This window comes from Pristis pectinata, chromosome 30 (genome assembly GCF_009764475.1).
Source record: "Pristis pectinata isolate sPriPec2 chromosome 30, sPriPec2.1.pri, whole genome shotgun sequence".
NCBI lineage: Eukaryota > Metazoa > Chordata > Chondrichthyes > Rhinopristiformes > Pristidae > Pristis > Pristis pectinata.
The window spans coordinates 15791483-15807235 of NC_067434.1; the positions used below are offsets into that span (position 1 = coordinate 15791483).

The 15753-nt window shown below is 44.2% G+C and overlaps 1 protein-coding gene across 3 annotated transcripts in view; it reads left to right on the top strand.

Moving 5' to 3' along the window:
* The window catches only part of unc5b (unc-5 netrin receptor B), a 250740-nt gene that overhangs the window by 168845 nt on the left and 66142 nt on the right, over nt 1-15753 (top strand). For all 3 annotated transcript variants that reach the window (XM_052041397.1, XM_052041398.1, XM_052041399.1), the window contains exon 3: nt 10478-10621. In XM_052041397.1, the coding sequence (XP_051897357.1) occupies nt 10478-10621 (144 nt within the window). The remainder of the gene's footprint in view (nt 1-10477; nt 10622-15753) is intronic.

Below are 15753 nucleotides of genomic sequence, written 5' to 3' on the forward strand. Positions count from 1 at the left end.
GCGCAGAGTGTTCTGGGGGCAGCCCATAAGCGTCGCCATGTTTCCGGCGCCAACAGAGCATGCCCACAACTTCCTAACCCGTACATCTTTGGAATGTGAGAGGAAACCGGAGCACCCGGAGGAAACCCACGTAGACACGGGGAGAATGTACAAACTCCTTACAGACAGCGGCCAGAATTGAACCCGGGTCGCTGGCACTATAATAGTGTTACGCTAACCACTACACTACCGTGCCTGCCCTTCTACCTGCATTTGGTCCATATTCCTCCATATTCATGTGTCTATCTAAGAGCCTCTTAAACGCCTCTATCGTATCTGTCTTCTCCACCACCACCCTGGCAACACATTCCAGGCACTCTCTGTGTAAATAAAAACCAACCCCGCACATCTCCTTTGAGTTTTCCTCCTCTCAACTTAAAGACATGCCCTTGTTTGAATGTTGTTCCGTCCTGCCCAACACCACTGCTCACAGGCAACAGCTCCACATCAATTCATTGCCATGGGATCCAGGTTCCCAAGACTCCAGCGTGAAGCCTGAGGAAATGTCCTTTAAAAGTACAGAGGGGTATGTACCAGTGAGATATATTGTCAGGGCTCCGCAGGGGAGCACGAAAGGGGGGATCTTCTCTGTTCCGAAGACAATAAATACCAGCAGGTTCCACAATTCATCAACAAATAAATAGAAAGAGTCACCCACATGCAGATTGGATGATTGGTTTGCCACTCAAAGTTGCAAACTTTGGCTGTTGACAACTCAGCTAGACTGAAATCAATGGGCCAACCATATTGTCTCTGGTGTTTCTGGAGTTGCACAATGTGTGCATGTTCTACTCAATCAGCTCCTGTGCCCCAGCACAAGGGCAGGTAGGAATATTAACCAGCACCTTCCAGTAACAACTTAACTTGTAACTCTGCCAGAGTTAACTACACAGTAGTTAGCTTCCCTACCTCAGCACCTACCATTCCACCACAGATGGGGTGGAGCGGACTCCTGTTGTCTCGAGGGAGTACAGGGAACACGGGCTGGTTTTATGTTCCCTAGCCCTGGGGCATTGCAGTGAAAATTCAACACAAACCACATTTAATTTTACACATCCTGGTTTGCAGAGGGAGCAGACCTGGTGTGCAGAGCATGAACAGGAGACAGCTTAAACTGAAGCTAAATGCTAATGTCTGTTTACATTACTTGTAAAACTCTGCAGCCTTTGAACAGACCTGTAATTATGCATTCAGCACACTGTCTCCATAATGTCTGATCTTGAATGGTGCTGGTAGCATTTTCTGCTGATACCCAATGTTTTTTTCTGTATATTATGTACATATGTTTTCATTTAATCTCTGCTTCCTGTTTGCTTAACAAGACAGAAAAATGTACTATCTTTATAAGTAGCACTTATCTCCCCTTTGCTAATTAACTTTCTTCATTCCAACCAAAACAGATACTGAAAACTACCTCCCTGTGTTTAACAGCAGGGGTATGATCGCAGAAACTAAAGCACAGGAGGTCATCAAACCCGTCATGTTCCAACTTCTGCTAACTGGCTTTTCATTTAGAACTGCTGACTCTAGATTCCCTTCCCCCGTTCCTGGCTGCTTTTACAAGATTTCATCATCATAAACACGCAGAAAGAGGCTATTCACCCATCAAGTCTGTGCTAGCTCATAGTAGAGCAACTCTGTCAGTACCATTTCCTCACTTTTCTGATTAATTCCATTTTAATTAATACCCTCGCCCAGAGTTCTTGCATTTATATCATTAACTTCACAGGCAGTGAGGTTCTTTTGAATGCAGTCACTCATATAATAGAGGAACACTGTGCCAACACATAGAAAGCCACAGACCAAGTGCTGGTAAATGGATGAATACAGATGAGTATCTGATGGCCAGCATGGACCATGTTTCTCTGCTGTATGATTCCATGACTATGAACACAGCAGCCATGTACTACACAGCAAGCTCCCATAGACAGCAAAGCGATGACAGGTGAGGTAGCTGTATGTGGTTGACCAAATGATACGTACTAGCGAGGCAACAAGGAAAGATATTCCTCCAACTTTTCAGAATAAGTGCTGGGCGATCTTTTTTCTTCTTACAACCAACCGTGAGAAAGGATAGCATCTTGATTTAGCACCTCACTCATAAAGATGGCACCATTGACAGTGCAGCACTCCCTTAATACTGTACGGAAGTGACAGCATGGATTTTTGTGTTTATGTGTCTGGCAGGTCTTAAACCCAGACCTTGCTAACTGTACTACCCACTGAGCCACAATTGATAGTGACAGTGTATAATATTCATGACCCACAGTCAGTAAAACCTAGTCTGATACCTAGAAAAAGTGTTGGCTTGTTGGTAGCAATGTATTAGGATGAAACAGACACATTAACATACATGAAGTTTTAAAACTTTTTTAAAAACCTATTTATACAGCACTGTAACAGGCCCTTCTGGCCCAACGAACCCGCGCCAACTAATTACACCCACGTTCACCTACTAACCTGTATGTCTTTGGAATGTGGGAGGAAACCGGAGCACCCGAAGGAAACCCACGCAGACCGGGGGAGAATGTACAAACTCCTTACAGACAGCGGCAGGAATTGAACCCCGATCACTTGCACTGTAATAATGTTACGCTAACCACTGCAATACCGTGACCACAAAGCATTTGGACTGGCCAACGGCAAAAAAACAAAAATCTCACTGGAGATTGAAGACTTGTATTAAAAAAAATCTAGTAGGAGTGTCAGGAACATAGAGGGAGGTCCAAAACTAGCCTGGGGAAAATAAGAGAGAGTAGAAGGATGCAAATGTGGAGCATAATCACAGGCACAGAACTGCTGGGCCGAATGGCCTATTTCTGCGTTGTAAGTACAAAAATTCTATCATCAGATCAAATCATTCCTGATCATAACAGTGAAAAATTAAAATACGCGTGAGTAAAATCTCAATGATAACATATTGGTGCCATGTAGTTGAAGAGAGTAATCTGCGTTGTTTTACAATGGTTCAGTTAGTGGACCGATACCCAGAGATGTGATGTTGAACCTCGCCACAATAGCTGAGGAATTTAAGTTCAAGTACAGGAAAAGCTTTATTATCCAGTATTTTCCAACCTGGCATGCTGTAGTCACCTGCATTTCAGAGGGGTTGAGAGGGTCAGCAAGGGAGTGAGCAGGTCGTTGCATGGACAAGGTAGAGGGAGTGACGGTGCAGGGGGAGGGACGGCGCAGAGGGAGGGGAGCTGCTGGGCCAAGGGAACGGCAGCACTCAGTGGAGTAGGGAGTTGGATTGAAGTAGGGCATCGGCTGGGAATGTCTAAGCATCTTGATTTCCTAGCAAGCCTGCCTCATTACCAGATACCAGAGCTTTATCTGTAATTAATTAAACGTGGAATTTAAAGCAAGTGCCAAATAGCAGTGACCTTGAGACTAATGGTTTGTCACCATAGACCCATCTGTCCTTCAGGGAAGGGACTCTGCTATCCCTGGCTGCACTGGCCTGCAGAGACTTCAGACACATCCCTGTGTTTGTAACTGCCCCCTGACAGCTCATTCAGTTCGGGGCCGGATTAGAAATGGACAAATCCCCGTCTCCTTATTGATCCACATCCCATGAGTGGAAAAATAATAAGTAAAGAAGTTTTGGCCTTGGAGACTTTACCCCTGGTACTCCCGTGGGGAAAGAAAATCTAAATGGTTCTCACGACAGGAATGAAGAAGGAAAGTCCAAGAATAAAACATTGGTAATATCAAGAGCAAAGATTCACCCCACTGACAATTTATTCTTTTTTATTTTATGCAAATTTTCTATCAAAGAAATTGCTTTATTTATTTAAATAAATCAATGGGTTGAAAGTTTCTGGAAGTAACTCATCTCTCTCCCCCCCACCCTCTCTTCCTCTCCCCCTCTCCCTCTCTCTTCCCCTCCCCTCTCCCCCTCCCCTCCTCTCCCCCTCTCCTCCTCCCCCCTCCCCTCTCCTCCTCCCCCTCCCCCCTCTCCCCATCTTTCTATCCCTCTCTCTCCCCTTCTCACTCTCTCCCCATCTCTCTCTCCCCTTTCTCCCCCTCCCTGTCTCTCCCCTCTCTCTCCCCCCTTTCTCCCTTCTCCCCCTCCCACTCTCTCTCCCCCCTTTCTCCCCCTCCCCCTTCCCCTCCCCTCCTCTCTCCCTCACCTCCTCTTTCCCTCACCTCCTCTCTCCCTCACCTCCTCTCTCCTCTCCCCTCTCTCCCCGACTTTCTACCCCTCTTTCTCTCTCTCTCCATCTCTCTCTCACACACCCCTTTTCTCTCTCTCTCCCCCCCCTTCCCACATTCCCCCACTGTTAACGCATACACACAAGCACACACATGTTCTGCATTTATATAGTGCTTATAGCATGGTAAACCAAAGTGATTCACAGGTGTATAATCAAGACAAAATTTGTCTCCCAGCCTAAGAAGAGAAACAGTCGATCTGAGAGGTCTGCTTCAAGTTGAGTCTTTGGGGGGAAAAGAATAATTCCAGCATTGGAAGCTTAAAGCAGCAGCAGACACACACACACACATACAATAAATTGTTGGTCACTGTTATTCTAACAAAATCATTAAATACAGGGGGAGAATTTGGGAGGCCTTTGCTGAATGTTTGTACAGTAAGGCAATTTCTGAACCTTAATTGAATGTTCATCTGCTTGAGGGAAGGGCTTCACTCACAGAACCAAGGCTGGTTATTTATGCTGGTGCTGAACTATAGAGACCGGATACATTAGAGTAAATCTAAAATACATTAGAGACAGTTAGCTTTGGGAAATGTTTCTGGGTCGTTGCATTGAGTAAATAAAGAGCCGGTTATTTGATATGTCTGACATTTTCCATTGAAACTGTACACCAAAGAACTGATGCACTTTACTAGTCCCTCACCAGCCTGCCCCACACCCCCGCTAGTTAACTTAGCTGACAATTATGTTATCTATCACGTATGAATTTGCAGAGCACATTCACCAGAAGGGAAATGGACTGTGGACAAATTTTGCCCTTCCCTGCTATTGGGGTTATGTCTGTTCTTACTTGGCCAGAAGGGTAAAGAAATTGGAGATGTTCTTTAGAGTTTAGAAGAAGGGGGTGGGGTTGTGATCTTATTGAACTGTACAAGATCCAAAGGAGAGACACAAGAGACTCCATAGATGCTGCCTGACCCACTGATTTCCTCCAGCATTTTGTGTGTTGCTCAACATCCAGAGGGGGATTGACAAGATCAATGTCAAGATGTTTCCACCAGTGGGAGAACCTCGAGCGAGGGGATGTAGTTGAAGGATTAGTGGGTAGTCATTTAAGAACTGTGCACAGCAACTTCTTGCAGAGGTTGGTGGATCTCTGGAGTTCTCTGACCTGGAGGGATCTTGAGGCTAGATCACTGGGGGTTCTTAAAGAGGAAATAAATATCACTTTTGAAATTGAGGGTTGTGGAGAACTGGCACAGAAGAAACGGCAAGGGCAGATCAGCCATATTGAATAATGGGCAGGCTTGAGGGCCCGGGTGGTCCACTCCTACTACTTTCTTGTGTTCTTAAGGTTGTAAGTTCAGATCCCAGCTCAGGAAGATGTAACCCAGACTTAGCACAGAAGACATTCCTTTTGGATTCTAGATTGAATCAGCTCCCACCTTGCTGGTGTATCCTGATGATCCCATGGTGTTATTTGCAGAGGAAGAAGTCCTTCGAGCCTACGTTCTTCCCTTGACCAGAACCATGAAAAGTAATTCATTTCATTATTGTTGACAACTGCTTACTGAACCCGAAATGGGTGCCTTTACCCTTTATACAGAGAAGGTGAATGGTCCAGATTTAACAAGAGCTCTTGACATTTACCTGTGTAAATTTTTATTTTATTTGTTCATGACATGTTAATCTCCCTAGCCAGGCACATCGCTAATCATCCCCAGAGTTGTTGAGCCATTTCAGACGGCAATTAAGAGTCATCTGGATTGGCCGCTGTTAGTCATATGGAGGCAAGATCATCCAAAGGCATCAGAATTCCTCCTTGGTTGGCATAAGAAAACCAATATGACAATCCATTAGTTTCAGCATTTAGCTTACCTTTCCAGATTTATTTAATTATTTAAGTTTCGATTCCCAAATGCCTTAACGAGATTTGAACCCATGTCCCCCCATTCAAAGTCAAAGTCGAGTTTATTGTCATATACACAAGTACATGTGTGCACAGGTGCAGTGAAAAACTTACTTGCAGCAGCATCACAGGTACATAGCATCAGATACACAACACTCACAAGAAAAACATAAATTAAACATAAATTATGCAAAGTTATACAAGAAAAAACACAACTAGAACAAAAAAAAATAAAGTCCACTGTATTGCAAAGTGGTCATGGTGTTGCTATACTGAGGTAGTGATTAGGGTTGTGCAGGTTGGTTTGAGAACCGAATGGTTGAAGGGAAGTAGCTGTTCTTGAACCTGCTGGTGAGGGTCTTCAGGCTTCTGTGCCTCCTGCCCGATGGTAGCTGCGAGAAGATGGCATGGCCTGGATAGTGGGGATCTTTGATGATAGATGTTGTCTTCATGAGGCAGCACAGTAGCTTACACCTTTGAATACTGATGTAGTAACTTAACCTCTGCTCTACAGTACCCACTGGACAACTGTTGTCAGGAAATTACGATCAGCCATGCACTATGACTCTGATGTGGAGGACCATGGAGCTGTGACAGTTCTCTGCCATTTCATCCGCAGAAACCCCCTACACCACATTGGACCTGATACGGTGACTGATTCACAATGGAATTAGAAACAGAGAGTCACAGAGCATGGAAACAGACCGTTTGGCCCATCAAGTCCATACCAACCATCAAGCACCTATTTCCATGAATCACATTTTATTCTCCCCACATTCCCATCAACTCCACATTCTGCCACTCACCTACACACTAGTGGCAATTTACAGTGGTCAATTAACCTACCAACCCACACGGCTTTGGCATGTGGGAGGAAACCAGAGTCACTGGCATTCATAGTGAGAACGTACAAACTCCAGACAGACACAGCTGGAGGTCAGGAATGAACCCATGAGCTGTAAGGAAGCACCGATAGCTGTGTCACTGTGCCACCTGATTTCACTGGAGGGGTGTAGCTGTGAGAATTAACTAATTCCTCCAATGAATATTAAATGTTTATTTCTTTAAGGTGTTTTGAAACATTTAGAGATTTTTTTAAGCTGAAATAAATTTATTTTCAAACTTTTAGGATGGTTTCCATAGTTCTGAATTGGTTTTGATTGCTTCTGAATGTTATAGAAAGCCAGACACATTCAGAGGTCTAGAATTACATCTCTGGTCCTGAGTGGTAAGCACGGTGTGGTATCACTGTGCATCCTTCTCTGTATCTGAAATGGCACCATTTCTGAAGTAGAGTAGAACACAGCCATTACGATTTCACACTATTAACACCACAGAACAGGGACGAATTTCTAGGCCTGAACATTCAACAGTTTTGACAGCTGGCTCTCCCACGTTGCATTTGTGGTTTTCTAGTGAACAGGTCTTTGTCCATCCACCAGATATTCCCCCTCCTCCTCCATGTGATCCCATTTCATTCGGGCCTGGAGCAGAGGGATAAAGCTGGCTCCAACTGTTGATTCCCTCTGGAAGTGAAGGCCGTCAACTTCAGTGGAACAGTGACACACAGCTAATAGTAACTTCCAGACTTCTCTGTGATTTTGATATTGCTCTGTAGTTTCTTTTAGCAAAGGAGTTCCAAAACCAGAGAGCACAGATTTTAGAAGCAATTTGTGGAGGAAAGATGAGGAAAAAAGGAATTTTGCCTGGAGGATGGCAGGGGTCTGGAACTGACTGCCTGAACAGATGGTCACATTTAACGAGTACTTGGCTGTGTACTTGAAGAGCTATGACTTGCAGAGCTTCAGACCCAGTGCTGGAAGGTGGGATCAAGTTGGGTTGCTCTTCAACATTGGGCCAAATGGCTTCTGTGTTATAAATTTCTACGGTTCAATCTTTGATCTTTGTCCAGTGGTCAGAGAACAACTAGCTGACCTCAGATCCTGGGCCATTAAAAGTTTACTCTGTCTTTGTTTTCCCATCTATTGTAGACCTCTGGATCAGTTTATAAGCCAATTATCTTGCTATTGTTGTTTTGGGTCATTTGTTGTGTTGCTTATTCAATATACCAAATACTAATTGCTGAGACATTTAAGTGCAGATGAAGTAAGAGTTTTCTGATTTTAAGATCACAAGACAAGGAAGGTCACTTGATGTATTGAGCTTTATCCATACTAAAAGCATCTGCAAAGTTATTCACCACTGGTTCAGAAATGGCTCCAAGGTTTATGGCCCATTATGGAGGTGCATAGACATTTCTTTTGGCAGAGGGTGGTGAATCTCCAGAATTCTGTACCCAGACATTTGTGGAGACTGGATAATTAGAAGTATTTAAGGTGGAGATGGATAAATTTTTGAAAGATCGGGGTGTTGAGGGCAATGGAGGATTAGAATTGAGGCCAGCAGAGATCAGCTGTGATCGTATTGAATGATGAGACAAAACTCAGCAGCTTAACGGCCTATTCTTGCTCCTATTTTCTTGTGCCCTTGCATTGCCTGACCTGGGAAGCAACTCCGATTGTTGTTCACCCTTTCAAAGAATGATATAGTACAGAAGAAGGTCACTTGGCCCATGCAGTGTGTTCATAGATTCTGGACAGAGCTGCTTTGATATCCTAATGTTATACAGTCTTTGGAAGGCATATTCAGAAACCCAATGCTAGGCTGTTTACTTGAATTGCAAAGAAGACCCAGTGTGGTGTAGTCTACAGTCTGACCTCCCAAACTGTGTCTCTGAACATGTTGAGTGATTGTTCTTGCTGCTGGGAATGAGACTCCTTTCAGGTATCATATCACATTCAACCGATATGGTACTGCAATATTTCTTTCCTTGTAGCAGATTATCATCAATATTCCTAATAACTCAGTCAACAGCATGAATTAAACTCATGGACAGGCATAACGTTCCATACATCTGACATTACTACGGATAACAAACAAGCAAGTGGCAGCTTGCCTCTGATCTAGTAACTCAAAGTGTTGTGCAAGTTTCATTTTTATGTGTTCCCTGCTCATAAACCAATTGAACTTTGGGCCTTGAGAGTAGCTTAGCTCCATTTTAGTACAACAGTCCATTGGCTGACGAGACATAGTGCTGATGTCCTTAAAACACCATCCAACTTAGTATGAGGAGAAGATCTGCAAAAATATGAATGTAGGTGTGTAAGCCCATTTATAACAAGAATCTGTTCTGTCTGCTTATGTCACAACAGAACCCAGAGACCCGGTTCAATTCCGGCCACTGTCTGTAAGGAGTTTGTACATTCTCCCCGTTTCTGCGTGTGTTTCCTCCGGGTGCTCCAGTTTCCTCCCACATTCCAAAGACGTACGGGTTAGGAAGTTTTGGGCATGCTATGTTGGCACTGGAAGCATGGCAACACTTGCGGGCTGCCCCCAGAACACTCTGCGCAAAAGATGCATTTCGCTGTGTGTTTCGATGTACATGTGACTAATAAAGATATCTAAAATCTTAATCTTAAATCTATAGCATTATTCCAGCAAAGGCAGACTACATACTCATTTTTCTAACCAACGTTTGTTATTTCTTCAGCTGGCACTAACAAAAATAGAGCCGATAGCCTTTTGTCTCATTGTGGGATTTTGCTGCCTCATTTGTCTCTGCATAGCAATGTCAAAATATTCCTTTGACTTTGAAACATTCTTGGGTAATATGTCAAGGATTCATAATGGAGCTGGGAAGCAAACAGAAAACGGGAGGCAGGATTGCTGTCATGCCAAAGATTGGGTGTGTTAGCCCATAGACATTGAAGATGGGTGAAAATCAAACAAAACTGCAAATGCCGGAAATGTAAAATTAAAAAATACTGAGCAGTTCAGGCTGCAGCTGTGGAAAGACAAACAGAGCTAAAGTTTCAGGTTGCAGACATCGAACATGGGGGTTGCAAAGTGAAGGCAGTTTGGAAAACATTGGAAGGAAGAAAGAAGGACTTGTTTTTCTGTAGTGTTTTTCACTACCTTATGTTGTTCCAGAGTGCTTAAGAGCCAATGGACCATTTGAAGTGTAGTCACTGTTGTATTGTAAGAAGAAGGTGGCCAATTTGTTCACAGCAAACTTCCAGAACAGTGTGATGAAGACACATTACTTTGGTTCAGTGTTGTTAATTGGGGGAATCAGTATTGGCCAGGACACAGGGGGCCACTGCCATGCTCTTCAAAGTAGTGATACTTGAACTGTTACATTCACCTGAGAGATCTGAAGAGTGGTACCTCTGACAGTGTAGCACTTTCTCAGTCCTACACTATAGTGACAGTCTCGATCCTTCGCTGTAACCTGTGCAGAAACAGCCACCACTGTGCCATGCATGTCTCCATCTTCCAGGCCCTTTTATAACTGTTCTCTCCTGTTGTACAGGTCTGGTGGTTCGGGAGGTTCACATTGAGGTGTCCCGTCAGCAGGTGGAAGAACTGTTTGGTCTGGAAGACTTCTGGTGCCAGTGTGTTGCCTGGAGCGCCTCGGGGACAACCAAGAGCAGAAGAGCCTACGTCCGCATTGCCTGTGTGTATACCTTTCCGATGTACCTTGTGATCTACACTGTCATTTTGATTTACAAACTCTTGCAGAAACCTTTCATTAGTTGTCCTTTGAAGTTACTTTGTACTAGTGTTTCTGCCCTCTTTGGCTTCACAAAGGGAAATGTGATCACAGGAGATGTTACAAAATGATTGTTCCTCAGGTAGAGGCTCGGTTACTTTGCAGTGACCGAGAAGGGCAAAGGAGCAAGGGGACCTTCATCCTGTGCCTGACATTGCCCTTGCCTCATGTTCTGCCTGCACTTGCACCATTGGGTAGGACTCAGTACGTCTGAGGTAGAAGGGTGGCTCTCCATTACCACCACAGCTGAGATAAGCTCGCTCTACACTGACTGTGATTGAACTTGCTGTGTGCCTGCTCCAGGTGGCTCAGTTTTCTGTTGGGTTAATCCACCGATCCACAAGAGGGTGAGGTGAGGCCATCATTAAAGGTGCCAACTTCTAACAAAGCAGGGCACCAAAATGTGGCACACTGTTTCCCACAGACCTTCTGAAAGCAGTAAGCTGGGAGTCCAGGACACCTATTTGTTGTGTTTGCCTGAACTCTGCACTCAGTTAATTTGGGGTTAGGAGGTTATATAGTTCCTTGACCACGTCCTCAGTCTGTGGGAGAATGGCATCAGTCCCTAATGTTCCTGAGGAAAGAGGTTGGGAGATACCATAACCCCATGAGAACTTAGACAAGGGATGTACAAGTGGTGGGTTGGAGATGGGGGAGGGTAATGATATAAACACCAGTGCAACTTGCACAGTCACAGCCTGTATATTAGTAAGCTCTGTCAGGCTGTGGGTCGTGAGAGTAGCTGGTGTCACAGTCAGCCTGTTATGTTGCCTTAGGTGTTACATCCTCCCATGGGGCTGGTGTTGAACTGCCCTATACCTCTGACAGGACGTACCTCCTACACTGTGGGCTGGACAGTGAAGATGATGGTACTTACCTGCCCTTCCAATGTCCAGATAGGAGTGCAAGTTTCCAGCCTTGTGATCTAGGACCTTGAGATCCAGGCAGTAGGTTTTTGCTGTGCTGTGGATTATTCATGTAGTGGGCAGCTCTCAGTCACTGGGCAGGAAACAGCTTGTGGAAAGATGCTGGGAATATTTCAAGAAGGGTGTTGTCCTAGAATTAAAATCATGCAAACGTACAAATTAGGAGCAGGAGTTGGCCACTGAAGAGTGCTCTGTCTAAAAAAAGACCATGGTTGATCTGATTGTAACTTCAACTCCACAGCAACTGTTCACCCCTTCAGTTGTCACAAATCAGTCCATCTCCGCCTTAAAAGTATTCAAAGACTGTGTTTCCACCACCCTTGAGAAAGAGTTCCAAAGACTCGTGACCCTCTGAGAGAAAAAAAAATTGCCTCATGGACAACCCCTTACTTTTAAATAATGGGCACTGGTTTTAGATTGTCTCAGAACAGGGGATGAGCGACTTGTATTCAGGAGTGACTTATGCACCATATTTTACAGAAAGTACTGTGTTAGTTTGGATTATTTGGACCTGAAGCTTTCTTGACTGCTTGAGAGAACCTGAGACGATGAATTTCTCAGTCATTCCAAATTAGCCCAGATATCTTATTGTTTCTTTTATCAATTAACCTTTTGAGGACACTGCAGTTGTACTCTCTACTGGATCTTGCCCCTCCTTCTTGTATCTGTGAGTCATTTCCCATTTTGATTTCATTTAAGAGATCTCACTCTATATATCCATCATCCTCTGTGTGAAAAACCGGCCACTCAGATCCCTGTTAAATCTTTCACCTCTCACCTTAAACCTATGTCCTCTAGTTTTAGACTCCCCTACCCTGGGAAAAAGAGTGTGACTATCTCTGATCTCCTAAAGTGCATTACCTTGACCTTGAACATGTGTGCCACTGCCCCACCTAACTTTCCAGCTGATCTATGTCCCAGTGTATCTTTAAACAACCTCCTTCGACATCTACGATTCCAATTTTCAAATATATATATACAGCAAAGGTCCCAGCACCGATCCCTGCAGTACACCACTTGTTACAGGCTTTCAGTTAGAAAAACACCCATCCACCATTACTCTCTGCCTCCTTGTCACCCAGCCAGTTTTGGCTTCAGTCACCAATATGCCTCAGGTTCCTTGTGCCTTAACCTTCTGGACCAGCCTGTCATGCAGGACCTTGTCAAAAGCCTTACTAAAGTCTGTATAGACAACATCTACTGCCCTCCCTTCATTAATCCCCTCGATTACCTCCTCAAAAAAACTCAGATTTGTAAGACTTGATCTGCCCTACACTAAACCATGCTGACTCCTCCTAATCAGTCCCTGCCTTTCCAACTGAATATAAATCCTGTCCCTCAGAATCTTCTCTATCAACTTCCCTACCACTGATATAAGGCTCACCGGCCTATAGTTTCCATGCTCATCCCTACTTTTTGAACAAAGGGACAACATCAGCCATCCTCCAGTCCCGTGGCTAATGAAGATGCAGAAATCTCAGTCAGAGCCCCTGCAATTTCCTCCCTTGCTTCCCATAGCATTCTGGAATAGATCCTGTCCAGCCCTGGGGATTTATCCACCCTAATACGCTCCAATATTTCGAGCATTTAATCCTTCTTGATACAGATGTGCTCCCATTCTCTCACTAGTATAAATAAAGTTGAAGCTGTATATAATTCTGCATTGCAGCAGAATACCAGGGAGTGATTAGGAAATTGCAATTAATCTAATTTGAGTTTTTGACAGTGATAAACCAGTCAGGGTTCACTCTTGCAGATGGTGACATCACGCAGATCTCTCAATCAGATTGCTGCCATGTGATCACTCCCAGGCGCCCTTAAACTACAGATGACCCAACCCACAGTGAGCAATGCAGCAGAAACCTGTGCAGTCTGGAAGACACTGCTGAACACAGATACCTACTGCCTTATGCTCAGCACAAACCTGAGGAAGAACTTATGAAAAATGTATGGTGCCTGTTTAATTCAGTCTTTCCAAGGACTTGATTCTCAAACAGGTTCAAATGTTTATCATTGTGTGCAAGGAGTAGACAAAATTAAAATCTCAGAAGTCAGATTGCTAAATATGAAATGAGTGGGTGGAGGTAATTGCTAAAGTTATACAGTTTTCTTTGCCAGTGTTCACCACCTCTGTTGGACAGTGTGGCTCCCCGCCATTGGGAAAATACCCTGGAGACCAGCATTGTACATTTGTACAATGTGCGGTTCCTGTTCGCTTTTAATTTGGCCGACCTCAACCCAAAGGTGCGTCATGAGTGGCCTCAGGACCCCTGGGCTTGATGAAGATGGGTGGAATAACCACTGTTTGCTGCTATCGGTCCAGTAACAGATCAGACTCAAGTGTGACGCATCTTGCAGTCGCATAGCCTGCTGACTCTTCATTGTCTCAAAGGCTGCTACCAGGTGAAGCAAGGCTGTTGGCCGTGAATTCCTATCGGGATGGTTAGGAAAAAAGGAAAGTGCTTTTATGCATTCTGAATGGCATTATATCAGGCACTATATAAATGCTTTCAGTTGGTGAATTCAACAGAGTAACAAGCCTTTCAAGACCTGATTCATGTGTCCGTTTTATTGCCATTTCTGAAAATCCATTCAACGGCAACCATTGTCCAATAGTTCCGAATATCCAGCAAGATTTGTTGGGACTACACTGATCCCCTCGCCTGGAATTAATGCCTTGGAGGGGTTTGAAATGGAGGCACACATGTTCAAGGTAATGCACTTCGGGAGGTCAGAGATAGTTGCAGTCTTTTTCCCAGGGTAGGGGAGTCTAAAACTAGAGGACATAGGTTTAAGGTGAGAGGTGAAAGATTTAAAGAAGATCTGAGTGGCAAGTTTTTCACACAGAGGGTGATGAGTACATAGAGGGAGATCCCTTAAATGAAATCAAAATGGGAAATGACTCAGATTCAAGATAGAGGATGTTGTGAAACAGATTTGGGGTCTCAGAAGGCAAGGACTCTGAACACAGTCTGGCAGTAAATGATTTATTAACAAAAGACAAACAAGGGAAAATGGTAATGGGAATAACACACACACACGGCTGGTTTATAGCGAGTGTGGGAAAATCGCGATGGGTAAAATACACACACACACACACACACACACACACACACACACACACACACACACACACACACAACAGACTAGGGACATACAATCAAGGAAAAGCAATACGATACCTGCCACCCCTTGACTCAGTGCAAGCACAGCTCTATGCTACTAGGGACACTAACTAAAACGCTCCTAACCTTTTAACAGTGCACACCTCACCAACGATTTCTCCAGCACCATTCCACGGTCCTCGGCCTGGAGTGAAGCAGGGTGATCACTCGAAAACAAAGAGAAAGAGCCAAGCACATGTGGCACTCTTTATAGTGCTGGAGGGCTGGTGGGTCCAGCCCAGGTAATTTACAAAGGCCAATGGCCCAGTGCCAGCAAGGACAAATCGATTACGAAGACCAAGTACAAAGGTGCTTAAAGGGACCAATGGTCAGGTGTGCACTGATGGGTGGGGCAGGACCAAACCTTGTTTGGCAGTGGTGTGTCCTCCGACCAGGTAATGGGCAGTGCTGTCACGTGATAGCCACGACCCTCTACAATACAGAGGGGCAAGATCCAGTAGAGAGTGCAACTGCAGTGTCCTTGGAGGATGCTAGAAATCTAAAATAAAATAGAAAATGCTAAAGATACTCTGCAGGTCAGGCAGCAGCACATATGGACAGAGAAAGAATTGACAAAAGGTCATCAACCTGAAATATTAAATCTGTTTCTCTGCCCTTGGGAGTTTATCTGTCTTGAGATTAATTAGCCTGTAGAGGATTACCAAATCTTTTATAACAAAGTCATTGATTATACCATGTTTGGAAGAGAGTACATCTTCTCTGATGAATTTCTGGATGAAAGATTCATTTGGAATATTTGCCATTTTATGCCTGTTATCAATTACGAGCAATTTGCTTTTTCGGCTTTTCACCTCTTCTGCAGTTCTCAGAGATTTTTTGCTAACCATTTTGCTTTTAAGTGACCTCATCTTTTTCACAGATCTCTCTGCAAATCTATTCATACCTTTAAAACATTTCTGCAGCCATTTTACATTTGTCCCATTCA